Source organism: Hemiscyllium ocellatum, chromosome 4 (genome assembly GCF_020745735.1).
Source record: "Hemiscyllium ocellatum isolate sHemOce1 chromosome 4, sHemOce1.pat.X.cur, whole genome shotgun sequence".
Taxonomy (NCBI): domain Eukaryota; kingdom Metazoa; phylum Chordata; class Chondrichthyes; order Orectolobiformes; family Hemiscylliidae; genus Hemiscyllium; species Hemiscyllium ocellatum.
The window spans coordinates 23,331,659-23,346,144 of record NC_083404.1 but is presented as its reverse complement, the minus strand read 5'-3'; the positions used below and the strand labels follow the sequence as shown (position 1 = coordinate 23,346,144).

The window sequence follows — 14,486 nt, the reverse complement described above, 5'->3', positions numbered from 1 at the left end:
CTGTGGTGAACAAACTGGTGTCAAAAGTAGGGTGGTACTCAGGTGTAGGTATGAAAAACAATGGTGTGGAAATGAAAATGGATATTGTTTTGGTTTCATGGTTATTCCAGGTGACATGGCACGGATGGGTACTCTGGTAGGGGTGGGAAGAGGTTTTAACTTGCTGGATTTTGAAAGTACTGCGATAAATTTCCATATTGGAATGTAGTGTCCCTTTGAGAGGAATTGGAGGTGACAGTTAACTGATCCCTTACGTCTCCCCTCTGCTTGTGTTATTTAATTATTTAATTATTTCAATTATTTAATCTTCCATAGCAGCCAAGAGGAATTATTCTGTTTCTGCTTCTCTGTGTCAAAGTAAGTTACATTCTAAAAGCAAGTGGAGGATTCACATCTACATTAGTATTGAGAATTCTTTAGCTTTAATTGTCATCCTGTAATTAATTCCCTATGTGTTGTATTGCTATCTTACTTCAGTTTTGCATATTCCAGCTCCTTAGTCTGTGCTGCTTTATTATTGTTACACATTTTATTATTAATGTGTAAAAATGAGTGCAGAATAATTTTCCTTTCCTCTCTCACTGCAGGAGAGGTGCTGCAATACTGAAGGGCAACTAATGTGGTTTCATTGTTCATGAAAGGAGAAGGGATAACCCAAGAAACTACAAGCCAGTCAACCTAACCTCCCCAGTGGGGAAACTATTGGAAGCATTTCTAAGGGACAAAATTAATCTGCACATGGAGAGGGTCGGGATTAATCCAGAACAGTCAGCATGGTTTTGTCTGATGAACATGATTGAATATTTTGAAGAGGTGACCAGGTGTGTAGATTAGAGCAAAGCATTTGATATAGTCCACCTGGATTTCAGTTCAGTTTTTGAGAAGGTCCTGCATGTGAGACTGAAAGGAAAGGTAAGAGCCCATAGGATCCAAGAAAATGTGGGTAACTGGACACAAAATTGATTGAGTGTCAGGAAGTTCAGAGTGAGGGTAGGCTCTCATCAATCCTCCTTCCAATGCTCTTTATTGATCTGTGGTAGAAGACAGGCCATAGATAGGACTCAACAGAAGAGGCCATATTTTAATTAGCCGGTTTCTTTTGTTGTTTTTTTAACAGCTCAGTAAGCTTTTACAGGATTATATTAACTCTTGAGCATATTACTGATGCGAAGATGCTGGTGTTGAACTGTGGTGGACAAAGTCAAAAGTCACATGACACCAGGTTACAGTCCAAAAGATTAAAATGACAAGCTTTCGCAGTGCTGCTCCTTCGTCAGCTGAAATCACCTCACCTGACAAAGAAGTGACGCTATGGAAGGTTGTGATTTTAAATCGATCTGTTGGACTATAACCTGATGATGTGAGATTTTTGACTTTGGGCATATTGAGTATAAGTACCAAGAGGTGGAATGAGACATTAACATTTTCATCAGGAGACTGGTCAACAGCTATCTGAGTGAATTGATCCATACATTAACTCTGTGATATATCAGAAAACATTTTAGTTTAGCTCAGGTTAACTCTTCCATATTCATTATATCACATTCTCCACCAGCCTGCTGGGTTGAGTTGGAGTGAGATTGTTCTTTTGAGGGGTTTCCTCCAGTGCCCCTGACATTACTGGATCAGCTGAAAAGCCTGTTTCTTTATTTTATCTTTAAAAAACACTTGGGGAGAGTGCACCTCCACCCTAATGCTGCTGCTGAATGAAAGGCCTCCTAATTTCGATAACCAGTCTGCTGTGCTCAATTAAATGATAAGCCTGCCCTCTGGTAGTGAATTAGCCATAAGTTCATGGAAAATTCCAGGGGAGTGTCTGTTCAGGCTTCTGCTCCTCAATTGACTTTGACAGTGGGGTTCCTGAACCTGGAAAAAAATTCTGTTCCTGGTGTTAAATACTTTGTCATGGGCAGTGGTGTGTTGAAAATGTCCAGATCGACCTGCCTGCATCCATTAGCTTCACTTGCTCTGCTACCAAGGCACAGTAACAGCAGTGTGTAAATCTGCAAGGTACGGTATAGCAACTGAACAAAGTTTCATTATTCCTTCATAATCTGGAATTCCTTTCCTTCCCTGAGTGCTGTGGGTGCACCTTCACTACATGGACTGTAATGGTTAAGGAAGATAGATTCCTTCTCATGTCATGGGCAGTAATCATTGATGTATTCAATGACACTCACATCCCTAGAATGAATATATTTTAAAAAAACAGGAAATAACTTGTGTAATTTTCAACTCAATTTGTCTTCACCAAATGCAGGAATGACCAAGAGCAATATAGGTGGCAAACCCACCCCAACCAGAGCATGGATTGAACCCTGTTATATTACTCATTTAATCTGATGTGGCTATGATGTTGTGGCCATAACAGAGACATGGATTTCACTGGAGCAGGAATGGTTGCTGGATGTTCTCGGGTTTAGAACATTTAAAAAGAAAAGGGTAGGGCGAAGAGGAGGGCGGAGTAGCATTGCTAATCAGAGAGTGCACTACATCTACAGAAATAAAGTTGTCAAGGAAAGTTTGTCTACTGATTCAGTGTGCATGGAAGTCAGGAACAGCAAGGGAGCAGCCACCTCACTGGGGGTTTTCTACCTACCCCCTAACAGCAACAGGGAGATCGAAGAGCTCATAGGACAGCAGATTTTGGAAAAATGCAGACATAGCAGGTTTTTGTTATGGGTGACTTCAACTTTCTCAATTTTGGCTGGACTGTCTTTAGTTACAGATGACTTAGATGGAGCTATTTTTGTTAGGTATGTTAAGGAGGGTTTCCTTACTCAGTGTGTAGACAGACCGACGAGAAGAGAGGGGCAATTTTGGATTTGGTGCTCGGCAATGAGCCAGGACAGGTGTCAGATCTCATGATGGGAGAACACCTTGGTGACAGTGACCACAACTGCCTTACATTTACCATAGCCTTAGAGATGGAAAGGAGCAGTTACCAAGAGAAGATATTTAATTGGGGAAAAGGAAATTATGATGTTATCAGACAGGAGTTGGTAAGTATAATTGCTCCACAGAAAGGGCACAACAGATATGTGGGGATTGTCTGAGGAGTCGTTGTTGCGAGTGATGCATAAATTTGTTCCTCTGAGACAGGCAAGAAGGGGTAAGATCAAGGAGCCTTGAATGATGAGAACAAAGGAGCTTCTCATTAAAATGAAGGCAGCTTACGTAAGGTGGAGGAAACAAGGATCCAGCACAGTTTTAGAGGATTACGGGCTTACTAGAAAGAAGCTCAAAAATGGACTGAGGAGAGCCAAGAGTGCATACAAAAAAGGCTTGGAGGAAAGGATTAGGAAGAACCCAAAGGCGTTTTACTCTTATGTGAGGAATAAGAGAATGATCAGGGAGGAGGTTTGCCTGGTCAGGGATAGTGTAGGGAACTTTTTGTGGAGTCTAATCAGACAGGGGAAGCCCTAAATAAGTGTTTTTGCTTTGGTTTTCCAAAGGAAAGAGACCTTGTGATGAATGAGAACTTTGAGGAGCTGGGAAACAAGCTTGAAAGAATAGAGATTGAGGAAGATGATGTGTTGAAATTTTGGAAAACATTAAGATTGATAAGTCCTCAGGGCCAGACCAGATTTATCCTGAGTTGCACTGAAAAGTGAGAAATGAAGTTGTTAAGCCACTGGTGAACATAGTTGCTTCCTCACTCTCCATGGGAGTCATACTGGAGGATTTGAGGGAGGCAAATATTGTTCCTGTTTGCAAGAAGGGTAATAGGGAAATCCCTGGCAATTACATACCAGTCGGTCTTACGTCTGTGGTCAGCAAAGTTTTGGAAAGAATTCTGAGGGATAGGATTTATGATATTTGGAAAAGCATAGTGTGATTAGAAGCAGTCAGCATGGCTTTGTAAGGGGCACATCATGCCTCACAAATCTTATTGCGTTCTTTGAGGAGGTGACGAGACAAGTTGACAAAGGTTGGGCAGTAAGTGTGGTGTATATGGACTTCAGCAAGGCATTTGACAAGGCTCCCCATGGTAGGTTCATTCATAAAGTTAGGAGGTATGGGATACAGGAGATTCAGAATTGGTTGGCCGACAGAAGGCAGAGAGTGGGTTTAGATGGAAAGTATTCTACCTGGAGGTCAATGGTGAGTGGTGTCCTGCAGCGCTCTATTCTTGGGCCTCTGCTCATTGTAGTTTTTATAAATGACTTGGATGAGGAAGTTGAGGGGTGTAGTAAATTTGCTGATGATAATAAAGCTAGAGAAGCCATTGATAGTATCGAGGGCTGTTGCAGCCTGCAGAGTGACATAGACAGGATGCAGAGCAGAGCTGAGCTGAGAAATGGCAGATGAAGTTCAACCTGGATAAGTATGAAGTGATGCATTTTGGAAGATCAAACTCAAATGCTGAATATAAGATTAAAGACAGGATTCATGGCCATGTGGAGGAACAGTGGGATCTTGGTGTTCAGGTGCATAGATTTCTCAAAGTTGCCACCTAAGTGGACAGGGTTGTTAAGAAAGCATATGGTGTTTTGGCTTTCATTAACAGGGGGATCAAGTTTAAAAGCTGCGAGGTTTTGCTACAGCTCTACAAAACCCTGCTGAGACCACACTTGGAATATTGTGTCCAGTTCTGGTCGTCCTATTATAGGAAAGATGCGAAGGTTTTGGAGAGTGTGCAAAGAAGGTTTACCAAGATACTAGGAGAAAGTGAGGACTGCAGATGCTGGAGATCAGAGCTGAAAATGTGTTGCTGGAAAAGTGGAGCAGGTCAGACAGCATCCAAGGAGCAGGAGAGTTGACGTTTCGGGCATGAGTCCTTCTTCAGGAATCGTTGACGTTTCGGGCAAGAGCCCTTCTTCAGGCTCATGCCCGAAATGTCAAATCTCCTTCCCAAGATACTGCCTGGACTGAAGGACTTGTCTTATGAAGAGAGGTTGACTAAGCTCAGACTTTTCTCTCTGGAGAGAAGGAGAAAGAGAGGTGATTGAGGTGTACAAGGTAATGAGAAGCATGGATAGAGTCGAGGTGGTGGAAGCAGAGTCATTAGGGACATTTAAGCGATTGCTGGATGTGCACATGGACAGCAGTGAACTGAGGGGTGCAATGGCTATGTTATTTTGTTTTAGGTTTGGATTAATCCTCAGCGCGCCATGTTGGGCCGAAGGGCCTGTTCTGTGCTGTACTTTTCTATGTAGTATGTTAAGCTCTCCCTATTGTTAAGGAGTGATTATAGAATTATAAATTATTTCACAATCAAGGGTTGAAGAAATCCCAGTTCAAGACAAATGGCATTTTTGAAGTAAAAACAAAACTTTGATTGCACGAACAACATATGGAAAATAAAAGGCTAAAAAATAAAAGTAAAAGTAAATCCAACATCTTGTGCAGCTGCTTGGTAAGATCCTAAAACAAAGAAAAGCCCTCCAAGTTTTTCACTTAAACATGTGCAGAACCTTACATTCTGACCAAGGGGAAAATTTATGAATGAATACAACTGTACCCCATACACAATAAGAAGAAGAAGTGCATGGGAGTTTGTTATCAGTCCACCGCAAGATAACGGTAATGGAGTAGGCAGCGTCTCGGCTCCTCTGCCTGGGCTTCTCCTCTTTGCATACTTCTTTCTTTTGCTGCTTTTCCCTTTATTTTCTGTTCACAGTTTAATTTAGTTTCCATCTAAACTTACCTGATAAGGAGAGCTCTTCGGTGAGAAGGATGCTTCAATGGGCTTCGGAGTGGTGGCGATGTCTTCAGATGGAGTGTGGTTACAGAGTTGGCCAGGGGTGGGATTCTCCCATTCGTATGGATTGGGCCCCTGGCAGCGGTACGGCATGGGCTGGTGTCACCTAGAGCAGCGCTCTGGTGGTGTCATAGCATGGGCTGGTGTAGCCCAGAGTGTGACTCTGGGGACAACATGGTATGGGCTGGAGTAGCCCAGAGTGTGATGCTGGGGATAGCATGGTGTGGACTGGTGTAGCCCGGGGTATGGACTCTAGTGGCAGCATGGTGTGGGCTGGTGTAGCCCAGAGTGGGATTCTGGCATCAGCTTGGTGTGGGCTGGTGTCGCCTAGAGCAGGCCTCTGGTGGTGACATAGCATGGGCTGGTGTAGCCCAGAGTATGACTCTTGGGACAGCATGGTGTGGGCTTGGGTAACCCAGAGTGTGACTCTGGCATCAGCATGGTGAGGGCTGGTATAGCCCAGAGGATGGGCTCTAGTGGCAGCATGGTGTGGGCTGGTGTAGCCCAGAGTGGGACTCAGGCATCAGCCTGGGGTAGGCTGGTGTAGCCCAGAGTGTGACTCTGGGGACAGCAGAGTGTGGAATTTGAAGCTCAGCACAGGATGAAAGCAGCAGAGAAGGATAAGTTGGACTCTCTTTACGTTATCTTTCTTTATTTTTAAAATTTTGTTTCGAGTTAATGTGAATGGTGCCTATGCATGGCAATGGTACACACTTTTCACTGGCTATTATATTGTATACATGTGACAATAAATTGTTCAATTCAGTTCAAAGTAACTAAAAATTAGTAAGTCAAAACTGATAAAAAATACATTTATTGGAAATTTCTGCAAGTCCTTGAGCAAAACTGCTGCTGCTTGAGAAATTGCAAAAGAATGGAATATTGTGATTGTGGAAAAAAGCTTTATTTTACTGAAATATTCAAAGTTCAAAGATTACTCCAAACTGTTGGTTAAGGAAAATATTTTGCTACAAGTTGAAAAATAAGTTCTTGAGAGAGAGATCTTATCAAGGTTGCTAGAGATTTTCCCTGGAAAGGCAAGCTTATCGCTATGACTCTATGACTCTATTTAATCAATGAATAAGATCAAATTCAGGATGATTGATCTTTTTAAGAAGTGAGGAAACAAAATTATCAAGGACAATGAGGAGGTTATGGCATTATCACTAGACTAATAATCCAGGTACCCAGGTGTGTTTGAATCTCCTCAGAGAAAATGGTAGATTTCAAATTGAAAAAATCACAGTCTGTAATTAAAAATATAATAAGGACCATGCAACCATTGTCAATTGTTGGAAAAGCTCATCTGGTTCACTACTGTCCTTTAGGGAAGGAAACATCTTGAAGATGGGTCACTGGACACAAAACATTACTTCTTTCTCTCCACAGATGCTGCCAGACCTGCTGAGTTTTCCCAACATTTTTTGTTTTTGTTTGAACTGCCATCCTTACCTCATCTGGCCCCCATGCCAATCCAGACCCACAGTGGTATGGTTGACTCTTAACTATCCTCTGGGCAATTCAGGATAGGCAATAAATGCTGGCCTAGCTAGGGATATCCAAAGTTCATGAATGACTATAAAGAAATGGCTTGGGCTAATCTCTCAATATCCTGCCAGTGGAACTCTCAAATTAGATTAAGACCAACAGAAAGTGACAGACTCAGAACGTCTGACAATTGTCCAATCTTCTATCGACTCTGTTGAAAATCTTCCTTTGGAAGATTCTGATGAAGGGATCCCAGAGGCACATTTTTAAAGTCTTCTATTGCTCATGATGGTGAGAACTCAATTTATTTTAGCAAACCAGGAAAAATATCCAGACATGCAGGATACCTCCATGTATGGTCCATTACTAAGGAGTGAACCATTCTTAACATGAATATCGAGATGCTGTTGTCCACCACACATCATCCTCAGAAGAGTGTTGAAGTTGTATCTGTGGCTTTACATTCTGGTTACCTGCTGATCCTGAAACCCCAGTCTGCTTCTTTCTCCCTTCCACCTGCAACCACATCGAGATCATCAATCCCACTTGTTTTTGAAAAGGGTCAAGATTATGAGTGAAAATTGATGTCTTGCCTGGATAAGTAGACAAGTGGGAGTAAAGTGGGAAATCTTACTGGTTAAATGTGAGAAATTAAATATTAATGGTCAAATGTGGGAAGATGCAGCATGATGGTATTCTAACATAGTTAAAGACTATATCATCAGTGACAACTAACAAGTTAAAACCAGGACTTGTGTTCATAGGATATGTGAAGGTTGTCCTTTAATACCCTCTTTTTAAATAATACAGTGCCAAGAAAAGCCTGCGGATGTTTACTTTCTGCGCACAGACAGAATCTTACTAATAAATGCCATCCCGAAGGCAGCACAACTGCTAATAATTCATGGCTGTATACAATTCTATAATATGCCTAGAGTGTGAAATCTCGTGTATTCTCTCCACAAACTTTGAAGATTATGATTGATTTTAGCCATTTTTTTCAGGCCAATTCACTGCTTGCAGGAAATTTAAAGAATTGATTTTCTGTCAATCTTTTTCTTTCATTTTGACTGTGGTGTATTTGTTGTGCCAGGTGTAAAATGCTTCCATTCACAGATACAAAAACACCCATTGCTTTCAATATCTTGGACTGAATTGTATGCTCCAGATGTGAACACTTACACTGTGCAAGCTGGCACTCTTTCTAATCTGGTTGCTGTGCTAGCAAGTGAGCTGCTGAAGTAAATATGTTACCAGTTGTACAAGTATTCAGCTTTGAAATTGTATGTGTAAAAGACACAATAATTCTTCTTTGTATCACTGTTGATCAATATTAATTTAATGAAGCCATAAATTAAAAAATAAGAACAACTTATACCAGCATTACACTTATGAATGCCTCATGGGCCACATATAAACTGCTTATCCTTCCGTACTTATGGATCTTTGGTAAAAATCTATATATAATTCAATTTATTCTGTTTGTAGTTGAAATTGGACAGTCATATTCTTCTTGTTATGAAGTTCAGGAGACAAAAGGAATGTAATTTGGCATGAGAATCTTTAAATAACTGGATAGGCAAGAAACTAAAGCATGGGGGTCTCTGAAAGAAATTAGACAACATAGACATACCAGGAAGTGGATGGGTGTTGGAGAAGAGCAGAGCAAAAATAATTTCCCAAATTTCTTTATTTGCCACATTTTTCTTTCAATTTGTGCCACCACTGAGGAACACAGACTGGAGCATTGATGTTATTCCTCAGCCAGTTGTAATCTGAAGCCAGTTATTAGGAGGCTTGCCATTTTTAACCTTGATTTATTCCATATTTCTGTTATCTGTAGTCAGAAATTGGCCACAACCTTCAGGATCTGGTACTGGTTTTGGAGATAGTTAGGTGGATGGTTTGGGTGGAGGATGTTTGGACCTATGCACTTCAATTCCCCATTTCCAGTGGAATTTGCTGGAGGTGCATTCTCTATGACAGTGACTGTTTCGCCATCTGCAGTAGACAGTTAGTAAGGTAAGTTAAAATAAACTTAGCTCTTAACAATGTGCTGTAAGGGTCCCATGTAATTTTAAGTGCCTGGCAGAACATCAGAGGTAGCCTCAGTACAGGAGATCAGAGGCTGTTGCCCATTCTGTTTCCATGGAGCTACACTTATGAATTGGCATAGATCCAGCCAAAAGTATTCTTCTGGAGTGATTCCTCTTCCACGTGGACTGCATTAAGAGCTTTTTGTTTTACTTACTATTATCTATCCTTGTTTAAGGCAGCAAGTCAAAGTCATGCACCTGTGGATAAAAGAACAGAATGGAAGATATTTAAAAGATAGGAGAGATCAAATGGCAGAATGGATTCATAGAGCCAAAAGTGTTAGGTTATTTTCCCGAGGTTTCACACACGCGACGCACACACCAATTTCTGCAATCCATTAAATTTAAAGCTAGGTGACCCCCTTTGAACCCCCCTTGCAGGTGTGTGAGGTCGAGTCAAAAGAGGCATTGAACAAAGAAAACACATCCCCTTTATACAGGTCAATTGGCCATGCTTATAGATGCTCTGGCCGCTCTCCCACTGTCACATGCCACTCAAGTCAACCCCCAGTTACTCACAGTCACAGGTTACCCCGGGTACAATGGCAGGATGAAATCATCCTCGGAGATAACTGCTAATTCCCTAATCCTGGGGAATCATTATGCAGACTATTTCTGACTCAGTTATTTCCCAAAACAATGCAGGTGTGAGGTGCCCTAGTTTCTGGGGATGGCCATGAAAGCATTTCTGAATGGAAGAGATTTAATTTGATAATATTAGGGGGAGTAGGAGCAAATGTCTGTCTGATTGAAGTGGGGGCCATTCGCATTCTTTCATGAATGTAATCCCCACCCACTTCCAGAATGTTCACTCAATGCAGTTTAACTCTTTAATATTGTATCAATGTCCACAGAGATATTCCAATTTAATCTTTTAGCATTACAAAAGGAATGGATATGGGATACGTAATCAAACAAAATATGTGTCTCGAGGAAGTGCAGGTGGCAGAATTGTATGTAGTTTCTATCCAAAGAGAAAAAAAGGGGGAAATGAAACAAACAGGAGAACCAATCACAAGCTTATCAAAAAATTAAGGTATTAAAAGTGGGACAGGGATTATAAGCTATTTTTGTTGTCCTCAGTTTTGAATCCAGAAGGCCATAAAGTAAGCGGTCAAAAACTAAGGTGCCTTTCCTTGAACTGATGTTGAGCTTCATTGGAATGTTGGATAATGGCAGAGGGTTCTGAGTCAGGGGCAGCTGGAGAATTAAAATGATGGGTGAAACAAACTTGGGATCATAATTGATTACATAGAGGTGTTCCACAAAGCAATCTGTATTTGGCCTCCCATTTGTATGGTAGACCATATCGCGAGCAGTATATGCAATACATTAAATTGAAAGAAGTTCAAGTAAATCACTCTTTCACTTAGAAAGTGTATTTGGCCATTATATGGTGAGAAAGGATGAGTTACGGTAGAATTGCTGCGTCTCCAGCACTTGCATGGAGAGGTACCATGGGAAGATAAAGAGCTATAGGTGCAATCAAAGAATGGACCAGATTGGGGTGAGCTATCCCTTCAAAGTAAGGGAAAAGAGGAGAAGCTGTGCTTGTTTGTGGCATCATCCTGAATTGACAGAAAGTGAAAAGGAAGATCTATTGAATATGGAAAGGTTAAGTTGAGGACCAGTGAAACTCCTGTGAGGTTGCATACAAGAACAGAATTAAAAGTTCACAGATGTCTTGATGCAGGGTTGTTAGACTGGAGAATGTTGTAAAGATGGGGAACTGTAGATGTGAATATGTTAGCTCTAATTTGCTGAATTTAGTACTGATATTATTAACTATTTCCATTTTTAAGATTGACAAAACAATAAACATGTAAAACAATGGATTAGATTTTACAGTCCTGTGGGGATGAGATTAGGGCCAGGGGAATACATAGAAAGTGGAATGGGCATAGCACCCAGGGATGTTTCACAGGGTAAGTGAAGAATCAGATCAGCAGTGGAGGTGGCAGGCAATTATAATGATTCAGGCCCCAATTACAGGCAGTTTAGTAGCCCCACTGTCATTTTGCTGCCTATGGAATGGACACTCAGCAATCAGAGACTCACAATTTATTGGAGGATCTTTGAAGCTGTAATCTGCATGCTCAATTGATGGGAAGTGGACATGGAAGACTGCGTCTATGGCCCAACCTCATCAAATGGAGAGCCTCCCCTTCCATTTTTGAGTTGCTCCGTTCTGTGAGGGGCTTTCCTTCTCAATCCTTCTGGATATTATCAATGCTGTTGAGGGCAGCTCTACGCTGATGGTCTCCTTGCAGTCCCAATCTTTCTCAGCTTGTTTCACTGCTCCTCGTTGGGCCCCTGAGGCTCAAGTGCTGCTACCTATCTGAGCCTACAACATCAACAGCTCATCTAATGTCCATGATTGGAAGGTGAGCATAGCTGTGGCCAATTAGTAATGACCTCTATTGACAAGTGTGGGCTCAAGATCCAGATTGTGTTCCACTGTCAATATTCCAAAGCTGCATGGAAAAATACAGACCTGTGATTTCTTTGGATGGTGAACTCATTAATCCTGTCCTTCCAGTGAGGACACTTGTACAAATGGAACGTGGATTAGAAAATCAGCATTAACAAGTGCATTTCAAAACTGCGAACTTTCAGTTGCACCTCTCATTTCTGCGAATTAGATCTGTCAGTGTGCTTTCAACATTTTTGTATCAGTTTGAGGTTTCAAAGCTGTCAGATGCCCTGGTGTAAAATTGAACCAAGTTAGAAATTAGCTCAAATCACAGTAACTCTTGTTTCTCCCTCAAACAATATCTGTCTGAGTAAAAGATCATAAAGAGTTTAAATTGTGCAGAATAATACAATGTAAGTTTGTCTTGAATTATTTCATATTTGTTTTAGTCTTAACAAACACAACATTTTGTGGCATAGAAAATTGGTATAAGAAAATTTATTAAATCAGCCATGAAGAATTCAGACACATTATTTTGTATGCATCAAAAGCATGTGGCAAAATTATCAAAACATAACTTTCTATTTAGTTTCTATTTCATTGAGTGTCATCATCTCAATTACTATATTGTAAATAATGTGCAGACTTGTTAGTCTCTGGGCTAAGTATAACAATGTTTGCCAATTGTCTGGTTTAACTTGAAATAGTTGAAATGAGAGGCATGGAATGTATGAAATTAAATGATGCAGAAACAAATTACCAAAGTAAAATCTTAGAAGCAAAGAATTCCAAAATAATAGCACATAAAATTCAATTTTTTCCCATCTGTTTTACACAGAAATTGACGAGGAGAGTTGTGGCGATCCTGGAACTCCATTGTATGGCATACGTGATACAGATGGATTCTCCAACGGGAACATTTTGAGATTTCAATGCCAATCTGGATTTGAACTGATAGGAGAAAAATCCCTTCTCTGTCAGGATAACAACCAGTGGTCAGCAAATGTACCAATCTGCATCTGTGAGTATGGTATTTTCAGTTCTTATATTAAACTATTCTTAGTTTTGTCTTGAACCATTGGAATCTCAACTAAAATCTTTACCCGTGAACTGTAATTTTGGCTTATCTGCAGTTTTCCAGAGAGCACTTCTTTTGGATCCAGCTGGATAGATTCATGATAGTGATCAGTCTGTCAGCACCTTCAGACTCATATATTACTGAAATAGCCGACACTATTTTTAATCAACTTTAAATTCAAAGTTAAAAGAAGGCAGGGTTGAGATCCCACACTAGCTTAAGTAGATAAACCATGAATAGATGAAAGTACCAGATTGGATTCCCATCAATTGTGGACAGCACAGCTTGCTTCAGAGTTCCTGCTGTAGACAGGATAAATTGGTCCAGGCCGTTACAAACGATAACTATCTTGTTGCAACACGCAAGTGTGAATTCTGGCTGAGGACAGAGTCGAGCTCTGGTTTGAAGCTTTCAGCATTTAAATAGCCTGAATCATCTTCTTTCATTTCAAACAGCAAAGGCAGTAACTGTGCAGGTCTCTCTCTCTCTCTCTCTCTCTCTCTCTCTCTCTCCTGCACTGCCCTCACCATGTGCTTCCTTTGTCTGTTCTTCTCCCTTTTAAAACTGCTGATGTTTTGACTTTTTTTTTTCCAAAATTCCAAAACAATGCAACAGCATATAAAACAGTAATTGCTGCTCCTGGAATTCGAGAAAATCACTCCCAGCACCTAAAATACCTCAAAAAAGGGAGCAGTTGTTACATCCAGAAATTTTTCCCGTCCTTCATCTTGAGTTACCCAGAATGTGTGCAGGTTAGGGGAATTGGCCATGCTAAATTGCCAATAGTGTCAGGTGTATTAGTCAGGGTTAAATATAGGGTAGGGAAATGGGTTTGATTGGGTTACTCTTCGGAGGGTCAGTGTGGACTTGTTGTGACAAAGGGCCTGTTTCAATACTGTAGGGAATCTAATTTAATTTAATCTAAATTTCAAACGAATACCAGCCACTCTGTGGTAAAATAGTCAGAGAAAACAGTTCCAATGGATAGTGTTCCATCAAATGAATTTAGGATGGAAAGAAAGTAAATTGACAGGGAAATAATATAAAATAATTCAGATAAAGAATGTCAGAACTGATATGATTCGTGCTCTTTTAATTGACCAACTCAGTGTGGGAGTTGGTATTAAAGTGAAGCATTAAGCAGAAACAGTTCTTTTTTGCCACTAGGAAGGAAATAAAATGAAAGTTTCCATAACTTTAGCTGTTCTTGTACAGTGCTCAACAGATGGTGAGAGAACTGCATTTGCAGTAGACTAGAAACAGATTACCTTCAGCTTCTCCTGAACATTTGCAGCATGATCTAAGTTGGAGCAAAATAATGAAAGCACATGTTTCAAACAAGTACTTTGTTTTGATACTCCTTTAATTTCCCACTTTTGTCCAACATCTGAAAATAGTAATTTTGACTGGAGCTGATTTTACTTTGATGTAGCTCCCCCAAATGACTATTATTCATGTGTAAATTAAGTGGGCACCCTGGTTACGGTGTCCTTTACAGTCAAGATCAATAATATATTTGGCTGATATTGCCATAAACATTTCCAATGCAATCTGAACAAAAGCTTAACTTTAATGTTAAATATTAAAGGTGGCATGGTGGCTCAGTGGTTAGTACTGCTGCCTCAGAGTGCCAGGGACCTGGGTTTGATTTCAGATGCAGGCAAGTCCGTGTGTGGAGTTTGCATGTTCTCCCCTTGTCTGCTTGGT

The 14,486-nt window shown here is 40.7% G+C and overlaps 1 protein-coding gene across 1 annotated transcript in view; it reads left to right on the top strand.

The window, feature by feature from the left end:
• Positions 1-14,486, top strand: part of csmd3b (CUB and Sushi multiple domains 3b) — a 1,941,594-nt gene that overhangs the window by 1,474,675 nt on the left and 452,433 nt on the right. Inside the window, exon 13 of the mRNA XM_060823982.1 lies at positions 12,540-12,722. Coding sequence (XP_060679965.1) covers positions 12,540-12,722 — 183 coding nt within the window. The remainder of the gene's footprint in view (positions 1-12,539; positions 12,723-14,486) is intronic.